Source organism: Idiotropiscis lumnitzeri, chromosome 10 (assembly GCF_059441095.1).
Source record: "Idiotropiscis lumnitzeri isolate Australia: NSW breed Sydney's pygmy pipehorse chromosome 10, RoL_Ilum_1.0, whole genome shotgun sequence".
Classification (NCBI taxonomy): Eukaryota; Metazoa; Chordata; class Actinopteri; order Syngnathiformes; family Syngnathidae; genus Idiotropiscis; species Idiotropiscis lumnitzeri.
The window spans coordinates 521,419-539,555 of record NC_142400.1 but is presented as its reverse complement, the minus strand read 5'-3'; the positions used below and the strand labels follow the sequence as shown (position 1 = coordinate 539,555).

Sequence of the window (18,137 nt, the reverse complement as noted above, 5' to 3'; positions counted from 1 at the left end):
ATTTCCTAATATTATTTTAGTGTAAAGGTTCGGAGCTTTTTGTATTTAGGCGCACTTTCCCTCAGAGTAAAAACTGGCCCGCGTTCATTTTCATGCTGGTTTGCTGCGTTTCGGAATTTGGCCGATTTCTATGACTCGCGTGACAATTTGGTGACCGAATGTCGGCTGAACCTTAGGCCGGCTAAAAGCAGGTCTAAGTTGCGGCGCAGCATTTTGGAATATTTGATGGAGGCATTCAAAAATATGACAACAGCTTGCATCGAATCATTGTAGGAAATAATTGGTTGCATTTATTCGTTACAGCGGCTCACAGTAACGTTCAGGCTACTTTTTCGAGTTTTCACTGCTGTCTTCCATTTAACGGACACTTGGGCCTGTTGCGTTTTAATGTTGGTCGCGATGATGGCACTTGGAATGTTCTTTTTGGGGGGGGGTGTAAAAAGTTTGAGAAGCTCTGCTGCAGGCAAGTCCAAACAGAAGCGCACTCAAGGATCTCCTTGATGGATGTTGAACTCTTTGTGCACTGAAACAATCGGTCCGCGTTGACTGGCGACATGACATCATCGACGCTTGCCGGGCCACCGCCTAAGCGGCCCTCTTTCCAGGCCGTTGTGCCGAACGGGACACGGGGGAGGGGGGGCTGCCAAAACTGCCGCCGTCACGCTCACTTTGTTTTGTGTGCGCTCGCCGCATATGCTGTGTCACACGGCTGGGAATGAAGCGCGCACAAGCAGGTGTTTGCCACTCATTACTCTCTGACAATGACCCATCTGCTGTTGGGAGGCCGTTCGGGTGGGGGGGGGCAGCTCCCTGCCAAAATGGGAACAAACACTCACCGAGAGCTTGACGAGGAGGAAAGGAATGACATGGTTTTTGGGGGAGCGAGGAAATAAGAGAGTGGATGTTACTTTTGCTCATGTGGTGACAACAAAATGTTTCACACTTGGAGCTCTCCGGAAGGTTCCATTTTACGACCTCGAAAATCAACTTAGTTCTGCTTGATCATCTCGCCGACATCGGAGGGGAAAAAGGTCTTGATGTGTTTTTTAGTTTTTGTTTCCCTGTCAGTCTCCGGTTAGGTTTTTGTACTTTCCACCTGTTCTTGTCAGCCTCGTTCCTTAAATCAGTTTCCTCCAGCCACTTGAGTCTTGTCTTCTCCACGTGTGTGCCTTATTGTCTCTTCAATGTGTTTGTATTTAATTCATTTTTTTTTATAGTATTAGTATTTAATTTGTCATTTTCAGGCACACTTTGTATGTTTCCAACCAACAGTGTTTTTCTTCAATTAAAAAACATTTTTGGTTTTCTATAAATTTCTATAAACTTCAAACTGAGTCATTGGCGTGCTATCTTTTATATTTATGTTGGGAGCAACGTTTGGGAAAATAAATGAATAAACAAAAGTTCGGGTTACGTCGCAAACCGAGTCGTAAATTGAGAATTCTTTTACAGGACAAGTTAAAGAAAGTGAGACCCGACGCTATCCACCATGCTGCCTGTGGAGGGCGCCAAAGATACAAGTTTGAAAAATGCTGCGTTTAAAACTGCGGGTTAAAAAAAGACAAAAAAGAACATATATATATATATATGTACATATATATATAACTCGAGACCACAAAGGGCTAATATTGTTTTTGACGCAGACCACCAGTTTGTGCTGAAGCTCTTAATTGTCTCTGACCGCATAATGTCTCTAAAGCATGACGTCACTGTTGACTTCTCCCAAGTCCTCAGCACTTTTAATGCACATTTGCGAAAGCAAATAAAGAGAAATAACCTCTAGCGTCCGTAATCTGTTTCGCTCTCTCACCGCGCGCTTTATTGGAATCAATTGCTTATTTGCATCGTAACGGTATCATTGAGGGATCGATCACGTTTTGGGGAGGGAGACGGCGCCGATTCCATTTATTCGCCGCCGCCTGCAGATGTTATAAAATGTCAGCACCAGGAAAAACCGGCCCGAGCCGTCAGCTCGACCCACTCGATCCCTCCTTGCGTGTTGACATTCCCGCGGAGAGAAAGTGGGCGTAGGCGTGCGCAACCGCAAGAAAAGACGCACACGGACGCGCGCGCACGCACACCTCGCGAGTGCGCGCCAGGCCAGCCGGAGCGAGCGCGTGTTCCCGATGCGAGTGACTGAGTGAGTCGAGCAAACGCCGCGCAAAAAGCCAAAAGGAATTACGACGACTCACCGCCGGGAAAAAGAAGCAAAAGAGGAAGAAGAGGAGGAGGAGGAGGAGGAAGACGAAGAAGAGAGGAATACTCGACCATGGCGCTCGCGTCCGTGTGGAAGTACGGCGTCCTCGTCGTCGCCATCGTCGTGATTTGCCTGGCGCACACCGGTGAGAAGCTGCTTTGCTTTGCTTTGCTTTGCTTTGCTTTGCTTTGCTTTGCTTTGCGTTGCTTTTATTGGCCTTTGCGTTGCTTTTGTGTTCCGCGTGCAAGTTTGCGTTTCGGAAGCTTCGACCTGAGCTGGCTGTCAAGTGGCAAGTGGCAAGTGCACTTGACTTGTTTTTGCGTTGCTTGTGTGTCACTTCTTGGAGTCCTTGAACGCGTGAAGAAGAAGTATGGGCCCATTATTGTAGCAAAACTATTTATAAAGGTGTCAAAAGAATCCGTACCTGTAAGCAGAGTCACAAATGTGTACCAAGCATCTACAAACGTGTACGTTGATTTGTATGCGCACTGGGCCTCTTGATTGGCTGCGTTCTTGCATGTGACTTTTGCTCCAGTCCTGCCGTGGACGAGACACAAATGCGTGTAGCGATTTGCAAAATGCGTTTCTGGAGACTTGTGTGGCGGCTCAGTAGCTACACATTCAGACCACAAGAGGGCGTAAATCCATGACATCATATCCTGCGACATTTTTGAACGGCGAACTTTCTGCAAATGTATTTAAACTAATGAAGGTGCGCCCATGCCAAGAAGGCAACAAAAGGGGCAGTTTTGGGGTCGCTCGGTCATGAAGTTGGCGTACGAATGTCTTGTGGTTAGCATTTGTTTATTTTTCTCCCGCGTGCTTTTCTGCATTTGTTACACATTTGTTGGTGGCGCTTTCAAAAAGTATTCGGTTGCTTTTCAGGTTATTGTCCATCTGCACTGCGAAGCGCCGTCCAGTGAGTTCGGAAGCTTTTGTCTGAATATGAGCCGAGAACGCTTCCGAATTTCTTTTGTCAGCCGTCACTTTGTCAAAAAGGGCACCGGTGCGATGTCACCGCCATCATTCGAAACGGGACCGAACAAGCAAAAAGAAGCCCGATGGGGAAAATGAAGTGCCGCTATGTTGGCTGCCAATCAGGAGCAGTAAATACTTTGACGTCGACAAGGAATGAGAAATTTTTGCGCCTGATGGCGGAGAAGGAGGCATTTACTTGTGGGACGCGTTTATTTTTCATATGTGAACGACGCTCCTTTGGTGCCACTTTGCGGCGCGACCGCAAGTCAGGCTGCCGGAAGTCGGCTCGGGATTCGTCCAAGAGGACGTTTCCGTGCCTCGGTGGGCGCTGCTGTTTTGGTGCGCAACCGAGCTTGACCGTCCACGTGGAGCCGAGAGCGGCCGCCCACGGAGATGGCGACACCTTTGGCCACGTTTCTCTCCTGATGCGATGAGGCAATAGTTTGTTTTTCCGACGTGGCTGACACACACGGCCGCTATTTGCGGGAAATATAGTGCGACGGAAATAAAATGTCTGCCCCTGCTGCTTGTTTTCTCCTGCCGGGCTGGTTAAAGGTGTGAGGTTGCTTATCGTCTCACTGCTGCGTTGTTGTTGTTGTGCAGGTGGGAGACCCGCACGGCTTCCGCATCAGCTGCTCTCATGCCAAGCTCACCCTTTTATAGCTTGTGTATTGATTGATCCCCTCATGTGTGTGCGTGCGTGTGCGTGTGCGTGCGTGTGCGTGAGCCCCTAGGAGTGATGCAGTGAGGATTTATATGCATGCGTTTGTGTTTCCTACCAAATGTGTGTGCGTGTGTGTGTGGGCACCTCTTTATGAAATTGGCGGTGCGCTGCATTCAAATGCGGCCCACGTCACCGTTTACATGTCGCTTACAGCGACGTCTTCTTTGCATCAGCGCCTCTGGGGGGGGGTGCTCCTAGCAGATCACTTTCATCAATCTCGCCTCAGTCAGACAGCGTCCAGGAGAGACGGCGAGATGAAAAGGTTGTGCTGGGTTGACGGTCACGGAAGAGCCATAAAGCCGCGCTCTTTGTGAATCCGATGCATTTATAATGTGCGGGAAGGGCTTGATTCATGGGAGGAAACGGGCAGAAGCAATCTTGAGGACAAGATGACGGGCGTATCGGTTATGGCAGCGAGGAGGCCAACGCACGGATGGGTCGGCATCGACGGACGGGAGCGTGTGCCCTTCATGTTTTACGCCTGCAGGAAGCGAAAAGGAAAGGAAATGAGCAAGTTGGGTCGTCTTTGTTTTCTTCAAAGATACGCATAAAAAGATTTGCTTTTAGTTTGGCGCATCCAAAGAAGCAAGTCCCGTAACAACGGCGCTTGAGGGGCCATCCCGCATTATGGAAATGCATTTTTTAATTGCTTGTGTACAAATAATTTGGTCTCCCGAGTGTCTCGCTAGCCATCAAGTGTGAAATTAAAGTGCCAAGTAAATCTTTTGCTGCGAGCAAATGCGTCGTTTTGTTGACTGGGTGAAGATTCAGAGCCATTTCCAAGCAATCGTTGGCATCTGTTCCAGCTGCGAATGGCGAAAATGCGCACGCAATAGAAGTGACTTCTCCTCAGAAGCTTCAGCATGCATTTTTTTCAGCAATAAATGTTCCAAAAAATATTTATTTTCAACTAGTTGAAAAAGATTTTTTTTTTGTGTGGTTAAAGACAACCCCAAATTTATTTAATTTATAACGAGCGTCAATTATTGGCTCCTTTTCACTTTTTGCACTGGATCGTTCCCACGAATAGCCGCACGTCACGAGGGATGGTGGCAATGCACTACTTTTGTCGAAAGGAAGCTCCCCAAATGACGTTTCTTGGCCCCCGTATGCCGCAAAAAAATGACGTTGACATGGCACTGAGTGCAAAAGCAGCTACATTTCAAAACATTTGCTATACGCTGATGCGCCATGTTTGCTTTGGAAGCATACAGTCGTCCGATGTGTCATTTTTAATGGATGTCGAACGGCGGGAGAAAGTTTGGTGGCGGAAACGGCGACAGCGCTGCAACGTGCCGGCGTGTGGAAAGCGCACACGCCGACATTTTGCACATCAAATGCCTCCTGAGCTCACGCCCCAAACATCCTCATCTGTATTGGCCGCCATTTGGAGGCTCCATTCGCACCTGGCTCATCGCCGGCCGCACGAAATTTGTTTGCTTGAATGCTCGCAATGCAAAGCATCCGCTTTGCGTCGTTATCGTCGGACCTCGCTCGGGCACTTTTCTGTCCGTGTGATGCCATTTGAATAGCAATTCCGTCGGGCGGCAAAGCCGAGTGCCCTTCCGTGCTCATGATCATGCAAAAATATGGAAAAATGCATTTGCTTACTCAACCGCAGATGGGAGACGAGGACATTTTCATCTTTTTCGATTCAGGTCACTTCCCGAATCATTTTCACTCCCGACCTCTACCCTGCTTGAGTGCTGCTGTTTTGGTTCGCAACAGCGATCTTACGGGACCTTGATTTGTTTCTGCGCGACTCAGCCATGATTTGAGCGAATGCGGCATGTTGAGGAAGACGCTTGCGTGCGTTTCCTTCGGCGTCGCGGAGGAGCGCTCACGGCAACGTTTGTCCGAGGCGCCGCGCCGCCGTCGACGCTCGTCAGATCGCATCGGCGGACTTCCGAATGACCTTCGCTTGGCTTTGCCGCTACCTCGCCGCTCGCTGCCTTTTGTTCCAGCGCACTGCGGCTCCATTCAAGCTTTATCCTTTGATCCAAAGCTTGAAGGGAGAATTCCCCCACAAATAAACTTGTCAACAATTTAATTAGAACGAGCGCGGCTTCTCCGCTTGCTCGACTGGACGCCGGCCGGGACTTGAGAGGAATACGCAATTGTCTTCTTTTCTTTAGCGGAGTAGCGAGCAAAGAACGATTATCCTGACGATGCTGTCGTGTTTTGAGGAGGATTTTTGTCTCTCGGATGTCAAAGATCTTGAGAGATGGGTTCTATGAGTTTTGTTAAGAGTCAATTTTCCTCTCCAGATTCTTCTCTGCTGGGATTAAAAGAATAAAAAAAAAGAACAAATTCTTACCCAATGTGAAAGATTGAAAGTGTGTATTTCTGTGCCGTGCAGTGCGTTCAAAGAGATTTTTCCTTCGCGACTTCATGACCGATTATATTATTAGGTGGTGTTTTTCCGACATGATTTCCTCTCTCGGCATACAATCGAAAATATGAAAACTGCTTAATAGTTACGATCCTTGTCATCTTCAAGAAATGTGGTTGGGTCTTGGCACGATGAGTTCAAATAGAAGCAGAAAGTCGGTTAAATGTTGAAAATGCTTGTGGGCGTGTCAGTCGATGACTCGCAGTTTCAAAGCTTCGTCCGAAAAGGCAAATTGGCGCATTTTGCGAGTCTTGACCGAGGGAGTGTCGCAGCTCATTGTGGGATGGCTTTTATTCCCCCGGAGGATTTTCTGGCTGGATTACTCAGACGAGGCTCAAGTTCCTCACGGCGGTGTTTAGTGGCGCTGAGGTGTTTTTCTGGGATTGGCTCCTAATCTGCCCCGTAGCGTCCGATACGATTGCTAATTGTTTTTGGAGCGCTCGTCCAATTGTCATCGTGTGCGAGGGCATCGCCATTCGGGATGTTTGGACGAAAAGCCGTCTGTGCCAGTGTGAAATGAAAAAAAAAAGTTTGTGCTCATTCCAACCACGTTATGCAAATTGACTTCACCTGCTCTAATTTGCACGGCTTCCACTTCGCGTGAGCGCTTGTTGCCATCTAAAATGGAAATCACATGCAAACGGAGTCATGGATTGGTCCAAACGGTAGGTTGTGTTCCACTTTGGAGGTTTCACAACAAGTCCAATGTAGAGTGCTGATCACTTTTATTATTGGCGATGTAAACATTTTAACGTCAAGAAGCCCCGCCCCCAAAAAGGCTGCAGATTTTTTTTGCGCTTTGTGTGAAATGAAAAAGAGAAAAATGATAAAGTGATGCTTCCTCAGGTGAGCCGCAGCCACCGATGCCCTTTCAGATGAGAATTCAAACGCACAAATGTGAGCCGTTTCCATGGCAACGGCGATTCGCAAAAAAACGTTTTGCAAACTTTGTGTTTTCACATGCGGAAGGCCGAAACGGTCCAACCCACAAGAGTGACTCAGGCCACGCCCCTTAAAGGTGAAACACTGGAATTGCACTTCCTAATACTGGTTTCCTTCGTTACATTCTCTTTAATTCCGCTTCATTCTTCATTTCTTTACAATCAAGTTTCATTGAGCAAATGAAATTTAGGCGGCGGCTACCCTGGATCACTTCTCAAAGATTTTATTGATTTATTTATTTTGACCGCAAAGAGGCGTGACTAATGGAGGGCCGTCTCGGCAGGTCACGTGATACGAATGGGCTCCTCGTGGCCAACAGACGAGGTGAGATGGCGTGATTGACGTGCGCACGGGCGGCTAATGGAAGCCCTCCGTCTCCGTTATTTGCACGTCGGCCAAACGTTGCGAAGCTAATCGAGTCGCCGCTAACGTGGACGTGCGTTTACGGCCGCCACCTCATCACCTCGCCATTACGATTCCCCCGACGGGGGGCGGCTGGCGCTCATTCCAACGCTGACAGATGTCGTCCGCTTGCGTGCCGCTCGCCGCTCACAAAATGGCTTCCTCGCGCCCTCTAAGTTTCCCGCTCACTTTTTGCCGAGAACGACGGCAAAGACGTGGACTCGGTTGACCAAGTGGCCTTTTTTTTTGGGGTCTCGTCCTTGCAGCTGCTTTCCTTGCTCCGCTTTCCTCCAAGTGGTCACGCGGCGTCGTCTTTATCAGGGTCGGGGGGGGGGCGGGGGTCCACATGTAATCCCTTCGCTTCACAGCGTCTTCATGTGAAGGTCAACACGGAGTGACGTTTGAGGTCCGTCCGAGATGAACATGGGATCCAGAAGCCTGATTCCACTCGGGGCGAGCATTCCGATGGGTTGCCATGACGTCCACGTTTGAGCTTCGCCGTCTGCTCTCTCGCCGGTTTCGCAGCAACGCTCACATTGTCAAGCACTTTGCCGTTCTCTGGTTATCGTGACGTCTACGTGGTGCTGCCAGATGAGAGCCGAAATCTGAAAAGTAGCCACAGAGTATTTATTTTGACGTCAACCTAACAGCTTTTCAAATTCCAAGTTAATACCGCCTCACCGCGTCTGCACGTGAGGCGTCGGTTCTATTTTTGTGGCCGTACTCGTCGTATTCCGTGTAGTATCTGTGACGCTGAATGTTGTGCGCGCTCTTCCCTGCTGAGCGTTGCAGAATGGACGGAACAAAAATTTGCGCTTGAAATGTCGTCGTCATCTTAACGAATGCGCTCGTCTTCCGCTTTGTTCCTTAAATCAAATGAAAGACGACCAGCGGCTGAAAGACGACCAGCGGCTGTTTTCCGTCCTCCCTCGATCCGAAGCGCCAATTTGTCGAGCTGCCGCTGATTTATTCAATGAGCTCAAAATGTTAGCGTTAGCGTAGCCGTTGGATTTGTCGCACTTAAGTCCGTTGTACTTTGACTTTGAAGAATGAAATGATCCCAAACGTTCAACATTTCCAATCATCCACAAAATGTCGAGGGATGAGCGTAGGTCTTAATTTCCTGAAATATTCTGTTGCAAGTTTGGATCGGTATCACCCGCTCTTTTTCGTTTTATTTAATGAGTGTGCCGTCTTAAATGTGATCGGACTAGCCTCAAAAAAAAAAAAAAAAATGTCCGAATTGTTTTCCTTAAATGCGCAGACAGCGTGGGTCGCTTTTTGCTTAGCAGAAGGATAAAAAAAAAAGCAAAATGATGTTTGGGAGGGGAGTCTCTTCCCATCAAGTTGAAAGACAGAAATCGTCATCAAGTTGTCGCCAAGTTATCGTTATCCTAAAAATGAAGAATCAAAATGTTTGTCATTATTTTAGGTCGCAAAATAGAAATGAAATTTGATTTATGAATTAGATATCTGTCTTTTTTATTTACTTTTTTCAAATCCTTTATTCAGCTTCTTCTGAAGGTCGAATTTTGATGTGCGCAGTTTAAACGAGCAACACAGCTGCAAACCGAGAGGAGCTACTTTACAAACGCTGAGTCACTTTGGCCTACTTTACCCTTTAGTCACTTTTTTCTTTTTTTTTTTGCATAAGCAGAATCTTTTTCACCAAAGATGCTTGCATTGTGCAAATAAGCCCCATTTTGATTTGCCTCACTTGTGAAATATTTTGTGGTTAAGGCTGGACGGAGCTCAAAATCCATTTGCTTGGTCTTCTGTCATCATCGCAAAATCTCAAAACATAACGTGTGGCGTCTAAAACTGGAAGCGTCAGCACGCAAGCCGAGCGTTTCCATGACGACTTGCGTAAACATTTGCCCCCCCCCCCCCCCCCCCGCCCGGTCGGGATGCTTGTTTAACAGCCGCCTTCACTCTCGTGACACCTGTCTGAGCATCCGCTGTCGGGCGCGTCGCCAACACGGTGAGACAGCCGCCCTGCGTGATTAGCCCCCCCCCCCCCCCCCCCCCCCCCCCACCCCGACTGCAGATGCGGCCATTGAACAAGAGCGGCTGATTGGGCTGAAAAGGCCAAGTCGGCAAAATTGAAGGCTTGCGATCTGTGTACGCTTCCAGTCAACTGGAATGAAGAGGTGGAGTTGTAACGAGGTCCTCATCCCAGATCAGGAAGTGGCGCCAATTTCTCTCGTCGCCCTCTGGAAGGAAGGTCTGCGAGTCCAGTCGGGCCCGGCTGATGAAGAGCGAGCGGGCAGATAGCCTGGACCGGCCGGGGACTGATGAGGTCACAGCCGGCCGGCTGGACGGTGTATGAAAGAGCCAAGCAAGGAGGGGGGCAATTGAGAGTCGCCAAGGGGCAGACGTCGCAGACCACTGAAGCGCAAACGTGCAAAAGCTCAGGAGGGGAATCCAACAAACGAGTGAACAATGGCGCCATTTGGGCTGTCAGATGAAGGGAAAAAAAAAGCAGGAGAGGGAAAATAAAAGTGCGGAATGGAAGGAGTGGGCGGCAGCTGGATGGATGGTGATGAAGATGAAGTGAGGGGGGGGGGGGGGAACTGGAGAGCATCGCGGACGCTCGTGACGGATGAGGTCGCAAAAGCAAACGACCGTTGTCGTATTTAGCTTTAGCAACTAGAAATGCGTGCTTGCGGACGACCGCACGGAATCTTTTGGACTTTCTCAAGCGTTCCACTTGAACCGGCGGGTGTCGTTGTCCCCCACAACTGCTTTGAAAGCCTTTTTTTTTTTTTAGATATACTGAGTTGCTAGACAGATGTCCAGCGGGCCGCAAATGGCCCCCGGGCCGTATATTGGGCAACTCTAATTTATAACAAGTGGGTGGGGCTTCACAGGCGTCCTCACACACACGTACACACGAACAGACAGGCGTCAAGTTCCCGCCCGCCGCCGTGACGTCACGTCGCTCGTGTTGCCTTGAGAGCGATTCGTACGTTTGCCACATAAAAAAAAAAAAAAAAAAAAATCATCCTTCCCAGTGTCATTGGCGTTCATAATTTGGCTTTGATGAGATTGTCGCCGGCTGGCAATTGCCAGTCGTAGCTGAGTGCCATCTTCAGGGAAATCAGATGCAATTTTTTTTTCTCACGAGCGAGCGAGGCGAGCGCAACAACGACAAAAAGGTCTCGGAAGAGTTTTGTGTGTGCGCGAAATGCTCGTCTGCGTCTTTGCCTTGAGTGGCGAATTCATTTGAGCCATCGTCGCGCGTGACGAAGACGATGCGCCGATATCGCCGACTGGGATTTTTTTTTTTGTTTCTCTTCTTTGCTTAAGTGTGATCAGGTTCTTATCGCCGTGTCGTTTCAAACAACACTTTGAGCTCCAAGAGTGACTCAAGTTCATTTCTTCAAATGAAAAGGATGGCAGCTCTCTTTGGAAAAATCAAAAAACGCGTTTGACTTTTTTTGTGTTGCAAACGCTTTCACGTGATTGCAAATGAAACTAGCGGAATAATTGATCAACTTTACTGTGAGTAAAATTCTCTTGTCACAATTTTGCCGGATGAAAAAAATACAGATAGTTGCAAGTGAAGTATTTTCTTTTTCACATTCCGGCAGCCAAAATAAATGTTCCTCGACGCAAGAGCGCCATTTTGGCTCGCGTCACCTTCTGCTGTCGACACAAATGAACGTCGCAACTTGATTGGTCCGGAAAAAAAAAAAAGAGAAAGAAATGACGTTGATTTGAAGCTTGGCAGTCAAGCAAAAGACAAAAACAAAGAAATGAAGACAATTGAAATCCTTGATTCCGATTTCATTGAGTTTGTAACGTGGGTTTATGTTTGCGTCGGTCGGCTTTGAAGGTGCCGACTGAGCGCGGCGTCGCGTCCTTCTCCTTTCAGAAGCGCTTAAAACGGGAGCGACGATGGTTTCCATGAGGTGTGAAATCGTTTCACGCTTCGTCTCCATCAAAAGAAATTCCTCAACTTGCATTTTGTGAGGACGAAAGCGTTGGCTCGACTTTCTTGCGCTTTTCTGCAGGCACGGAGAGAAATGCTCTTTCATCCGCTTCAGTAGTCGACCGCAAACAATCGTTAATTAGAGACAATTAATTAGCGGGGCAGCAAAACAATCCGGGCAGAAATAAAAAAAAAACCCAACCAAAAAGTTGTCAGTTATCAAAGGCCCAAAGCGCCGACGGAAGAAGCTGAAAAGGAAAATGTGTCGTCTCCTGACTGCAGATTGACTGCACGGTCTTTCTTTCTTTCTTTTTTTTTTCCAATTGAGAATTCATGAGGTCGTCGATTGACGGCGGCAAAGAAACGACGCGGCCGCGAGCGCAGACGGACAAATTGACAGCGTTTGGACACGAAGCACAAGCGCCTTCAGGCGACTGCGGCGGCTCACTCGGCTTTTTGGACCTACTTTGGGGGGGGGGGGGGGGGGGGGGGGGGTCATGTGTCGCAAGCTTTCCACCACGTACGTGCACGTGCACGTGCACATGTCCATAAGTGCAAATTTGAATCCAAGACAACTTGATGGATTTTTGATGCCCATTTCCCAATTTTTTTTTTTGGGGGGGGGGGAATCTTTTGACCCTTTTTAGCTTTTGGAAACATTTTCACTTGTGAACTTTGACCTCTAAAAGCTTGCAATTTTCGTCGTCATTCGACCTGAATTCATTTAATCCTTACGCGGACGACCAAAAACAAGTGCGCATTGGGAAATTCATTTTCTGAGGAGCTCATAAAAAAAAACCCAAAACATTTTGAGCAGTGAAATCCAAATCTTGTTTTCTTTCGACTTCTCATCGCTCAGCAAACTGAACGTTTTGGTGGCAATTTTTGTAGTGGCGGTCCACGGTGCGACCGCCATCCGATGCCCGCGAAGACGATGGATGGCGACACGCGAGCCGCTGATCCGACGCATGTTTACACTTTATCGAGACAAAATGAGCGACCAATCGTTACAAATGCGACCTAATAAACATTTTGATTGGTTGGCAAGAAACGCCGCGTCAACGCCAAGACATAATCCGAAGAAAGTCCAGAAGCGTGGACATGAAATTGCCACAATATTGATATTGGGCGCCGTCGTGTGGCGCTAAATTGCGACGTGGCTTTTTTTCGCGGGGACTGGTTTGCACTCAGAGTGGCTCCCGCGTGGATTGAACGTCTCGGACCGGAGTCGCGCACGGCCACGTCGCCAGCGCCAAAGGTCCATCCGTCACGGCTCCTAATCGCCAGAAGTCGCTCTGCGGAGACTGAAGCGCTTTGACGCCGTCAGCGCAGTTTGCCGCGAGGCCTCGGTTGCCGAGGACACGTTGGCCGACGGAGCTGTGCTTGGCGGGGGGAAGGGGGGGGGGCGGCGGTGCCCCTGCAGGGACCGGTGGGGTTCTGCAGTCAAGCTTCCGTCCAAGGGCATCCGGTGCGCTCTGTATCATGGCAAAGTTTTCATCCCGCGGCGGGGCGGCGTCATTTCTTCTCCGTGCGTACACTTGGAAAGATTTTATTTTCAGAGGAGCTCATAAAAGTGAGCGCATTTTAAGGGCGACCGAATCGAGACTTCCTCGGCCCAAAATTACACATTCAGCTCCCCAACTATTATTGGATTGATTATTCGAACGGTAGCGTTGGTCAGTCTTGGAAATTTCTATGCAGTCAAACTACTTCATTAAAAATGATTTTTTTTTTTTAGGATGTGTAACAATTTTGCATTTTGCCTTGGTGACTCCAATTAAGATTTGAGCATTTTATTGCTTTGGTGTCCCGAGTTTGACCGTGGAACAAATAGTTTAGAAATTGAACTACCCGAGCTTTGGAATGTTTTTTTTTTTTTTTTTGGCATCTGTCTGTGACTTTTAGTAAAGTGACAGTCTCCATTTACAAGGCTCAGGTAGCAGCCGAGTGCCGCGGGAGAAACGATTTACGAGCTTAGCGGGGGTGGAATTAAAAACAAACATAAAACACTAGTAATTAGGAAGCAGGTGGATCCCAAAAGATGACTGATGTGTAAATCACGGACGGGGCGGGGGAGGGGGGGGGGGCTTTATTATTGCACGAGGAGCACAGAATGTGCGGCGGCGGACGACATGAATTTGCATGTGGACGATTTTACGGGCTCTTGGGAGGCTCCCTAAAATTTTTGGCAGCTCCTCCATTGCAGTCTGCCAGTTTAAATGCCACAAGATGGCGCCAAAGTAATACTTTTAGACTAGACGAGGCTTTGGCCTGCGCATTGTGAAACATGAAATTGAAAAAAATGTTTTGTAATCATTTCCAACGTCTTCAGCTCCAACTTCAACATTGAAACGAGTGAAAATGCCAATCATTCGTTCCTGCGACCCTCAAAACAAACAACCCCCCCCCCCCCCAAAAAAAACATCGTCTTTGTGATTTTCTTTTCTTTTTTAAACATGAAAATTAGCATCCGGCATATCGTATTTTATCAAAGCATAACTTATTAACAGTAACGATTTGATGTTGCAATCCAATTGACTGTGCTGCTCCTTCTTGTGGCCACCAGGAGGCAGTATCGCTACTTTGTCTCCCACGACTCGGAGTAAACCGTAAGATGATGCATTAGTTGTGACTATTGACGCTATCGTTAGCATGTGAATGGCTTTTTGCATTATTTGTTAGCATTTAGCGAAGCTGCCTTTTTCATATCAAAGCTAAAAAAACAAAAACAAAAACAGCCCAATGACGCTCCATATCTGTAAAAATATTCACTTGTATCTCAAGGCACCGAGAATCTAATTCAGTCTCTTTAATGCCACTTTGAAAATCCTCCCCAGTGTGGGGCCACTAAATCAAGTCGGCCCCCCAGCGGAGGCTTAGTGTCCTTTTCCATGTCGGCATCGTCCTCATCCAGCTCCCCCCCGCCTTGCTGCCTTTCTGCCGTTTTTGGCTGGATTGCGGCTTAACCGGCGAGGCCGGCGCTTGTGCACAGCGCCGACGTCGGAGCTGCAGGTGCACGCGCGCCCACATGCATCTGCCGCCACTCTTAGCGAGGCTTGCATGACCAAGACGGCGGGACAGCTTTCGGTGAAACGTGCCAGCCGAGCGATGTCAGCGATGCTCCCTGCACGCGCGCAAATATTTTTCATTTTCATTCGGCCGGTTTTGTTTTTGCGATTGCACGACACGCAAACGGAAGAGTTTGAAATAGTGGCAAAAAAAATTCAATATTGTTGACATACCACAAGTACACATGAGATCACAAAAAGTTTTTCCAAATATTAGCCATCGTTGGACAAATTCTTTGCCTTGACTTGCAAGCAGAAATTTGAGATGAACTCAACTCAGTAAAAAAAAAAAAAAAGTAGCAATTTGGCAGAGAACAATTGAAGAAAAAGATTCTCAAGCTGTTTTATGCCACTCTCACGTCAAGTTAACGCTCAAACTAATCAGAAAACAAAGACACAAAATAATGTCGCCGTTTGGCACACTCATCGATTTTTTTCCAATGATGACGATTGAACAATGATGAGATGGCAAAATCGGGATATTACAAGAGCTCGTTTTCTTGTTCCTTCCCAAATGTTCACTTTTGCAGGAAACCCCCAAAACGGCATTTTTGTTCAATCAGGATAATATTAAGATTGATTTCGTCAAAATAACACCCACATGTGGTCTGACTCCAAGAAATTAGTTGAGAACAAATTGTGACGGTAGATGGAAAATGTCAGACGCTTTTAGTTTGATTCCAGTCTCGCGGGAATTGCGAAATCTTCCTTTCTGTCCACATGACTGCGCTATACTGCCCCCGGTGGCCGAGTCATGCGCACGAGCAAGACTCGTCATTAAAAAAAAGAATGAAAATAAATACAAATTCAACGTCAGTGATGAGCAGCACATCTTCCAACTCACATGCAAGAAATTGTTTGGCGATCCGCTGCATCCTCGTTTGCATAGCTCTTCATTTTTTCCATTTGTTTTCCTCCTTTTGTCCAATTTTTACTCCCATTTCCTGCTTCCGTTTGATCTTCTCGCCTTTTGCGTCTCCAGGCGGGCGCCGGGATGCTGACGCGGGCGTTTTCATGGCACGGCCGCAACATTCTGGAGGCGGCTTTACTTTTTGCAGCGTGCACTTAAGGGACCCCAGTTGACGGTCTCCCAGCCAGCTTGCGTTTCTCCCACGGCCGCTTTAAGCGAGGCCCCGGCGTCTTCGGGCCCGCGGCTCACCTGCCGCATAACGTCGACGTCTCGCTCTTATTTGCAGTAAAGTGCAGTTTGGCTCCCTCGCAGGCCTTTTCAATTCCCTCGGATGCTTGCCTGATCTCTCGCATCTCACATCTTGTTCCTCCTCCACTTTTTTTCCATCTCTCTTACTCGGCCCCTGAGGCACTTTGCATACCCTCAATTTAAGGAAGTCGGCATACTATCTAAAACTATAAAAAAAAACAACAAAAAAAAAACCTCATTTCATGTCTTTTATCTCATCACAACTAAAATCTGTTTCCGGGTTCAATTGTCGGCATAATAAAACTTGACAAAGTGTAACAGGCAACGTTTTAAATGGCACGCAAGTGTAAAAATATGTTCACCGCGGTAAAACAAACATCTACCTCAAACGTTTGATAATGAATCGAATGACGCAGGAAGCGGAAGTCAAAAAGTTTTTTTCAATAATGGATTGAATTTTACGCGGCCTCACTCGCTATTTGAATTGTAATGTTGCTTTTGTGAAATAAGAACAAAGCGGATGAATTATCACGCGATGTTTGCAATGCGAGCCCGAAGGCAATGTGACGTCAATTCCAGGCGACAGCCGAGGGCGCTAGAAAGTCAAAATGGCGCCGCCCTTTTGATGGAGGAATGGGCGGAATTGTTCTCATCCATCCGAATGCGGACTTTAGGCGGGTGGGGGACATTGAATATTTCTTTCTTTCTTTTTTTTTTTTTTTACATGTCTTGGGAAAACTCGTCAGTGGTTGAATGACAGAAAATTGGGACGTGCCTTGAGATACAAGCGAGCCGCTTTGACTTGTGAGTGCCAACTTGACTTGCGTTTCCGGGATGGCGGCGGTGGACTTAAGTCAAGTCACTGACAGTATTTCAGATTCGGACGTAGGATGTCTTTTCTTGACAAGATTGGTTTGGATTTTGAAGTAAAAAAAAAAAGTTGATCGAAAACGAGGCATCCGGCCGGCCGTTCACTGGCTAAATATTCCATAAAGCTAAACGTACAAGAAAGGTATTGTGTATTGAAGAGGACAAGCTTTGCTTTCTGAAATAACTCGATGCTAACAAACGTCTTTGACATGCAAACGTCAAAAGTCGGTCGCGGCCAAAAATAGTTGAACACAAACGTAAGAGAATGGAACCGTTTTTCTTTATCGTCAGGGAAAAATGACTTTTGCGTTTTTGTCAGTCGCAGTTCAACTCACTTTTGTTTCCTTTGTTTTGTCACTTTGACTGAATTGCAGCTTTACAGATTGAATTCTTTACATTCTAATTTCTCATTTTCTCTTTTTAGTACGTACAATATTAGAGTCAACCGTGAGCCACCGCACCCCCCCCCAGCCTATCCGACCGATCACAATTCTTGGACTCGCTTCTTTTTGCTCATCCGCTCGTCAAGTGTGGCGAATGGCCGGCGGTGACGGGCGCTTGGAAGACCGCAACCCGGGGATGTGAAACGCGTTCGTCCAAGCTTTCCCTAAAATGCCGGTCGGCGAAGGCGAAATTTTGGAGGTTGCGCACACACGTGTGACTCACTTGCACGTCAAAATACATTTCCACCGACGATATCGGAATCCTCACGAGGATATTTTCTTTATCCTCTGTGAAGAACAAGCATCTGAACTTCAAAATGCAAAATCAATTCAATTCTTTTCAATTCCATCGAATAAAACCTCAGAAATGTCGGCCTAATTTTTTGGGGTGTAAAGTATGAACTTGTACGCTCCAATTTTTTTTTTTAAACTTGTTTTCAGTGCTGATTATTGGAAGTCATGGAGTGAAAATGTTGCCCGGCAGTTCCCGAGATAATAGAGCATCAAATTATTTTGGGGTGTGTGAATTTGCCACTAAATCCTCGTGAGAATGCATCGAGCTGCCGCATTAACGTCATCGCACCAAGATGGACTTGATAACTGCAGGCAATTTAAGACGCGCACGCGCACACACACACACGCACGCACGCGCACGCACGCACACACCTATTGGGATTTTGCTGGTTGCAGCAGCTGTCTCCTTTTGTTCCTTTTTTTGTTGGCTTTTCCATCTTTTATTCATATTTTCTTTGTTCCCTTCAACCCATCGCCGTGTCTCCCGTGTCACTCTGCCTTCGTTTGTGTTTTTTTTTTTTTTTTTTCCCTTTCTCCTTCTCTCGCCACTCGTCCACTTCTGAATTTCTCACCTGCTTTCTTTTCTCGCCGTCCTTCCGGTCTTGTTCCTTCTTGGCCTCGATCAGTCCTGCGTCGCTCCATCTTTGTGTTCGCTGCACGTTATCAAATCGCCTTTGTCTCTTGGGACCAAAACCTTCCGCCCCTTCTTTTTTTTTTTGTGTGATCTCCGGAGG

General features: G+C 47.5%; 1 protein-coding gene across 1 annotated transcript in view; it reads left to right on the top strand.

The window, feature by feature from the left end:
* The first annotated feature begins 1,890 nt into the window (after positions 1–1,890).
* The window catches only part of cadm4 (cell adhesion molecule 4), a 114,958-nt gene continuing 98,711 nt past the window's right edge, over positions 1,891–18,137 (top strand). Inside the window, exon 1 of the mRNA XM_088307313.1 lies at positions 1,891–2,342. Within this exon, the coding sequence (XP_088163439.1) occupies positions 2,270–2,342 (73 nt within the window). The 5' untranslated portion in view covers positions 1,891–2,269. The remainder of the gene's footprint in view (positions 2,343–18,137) is intronic.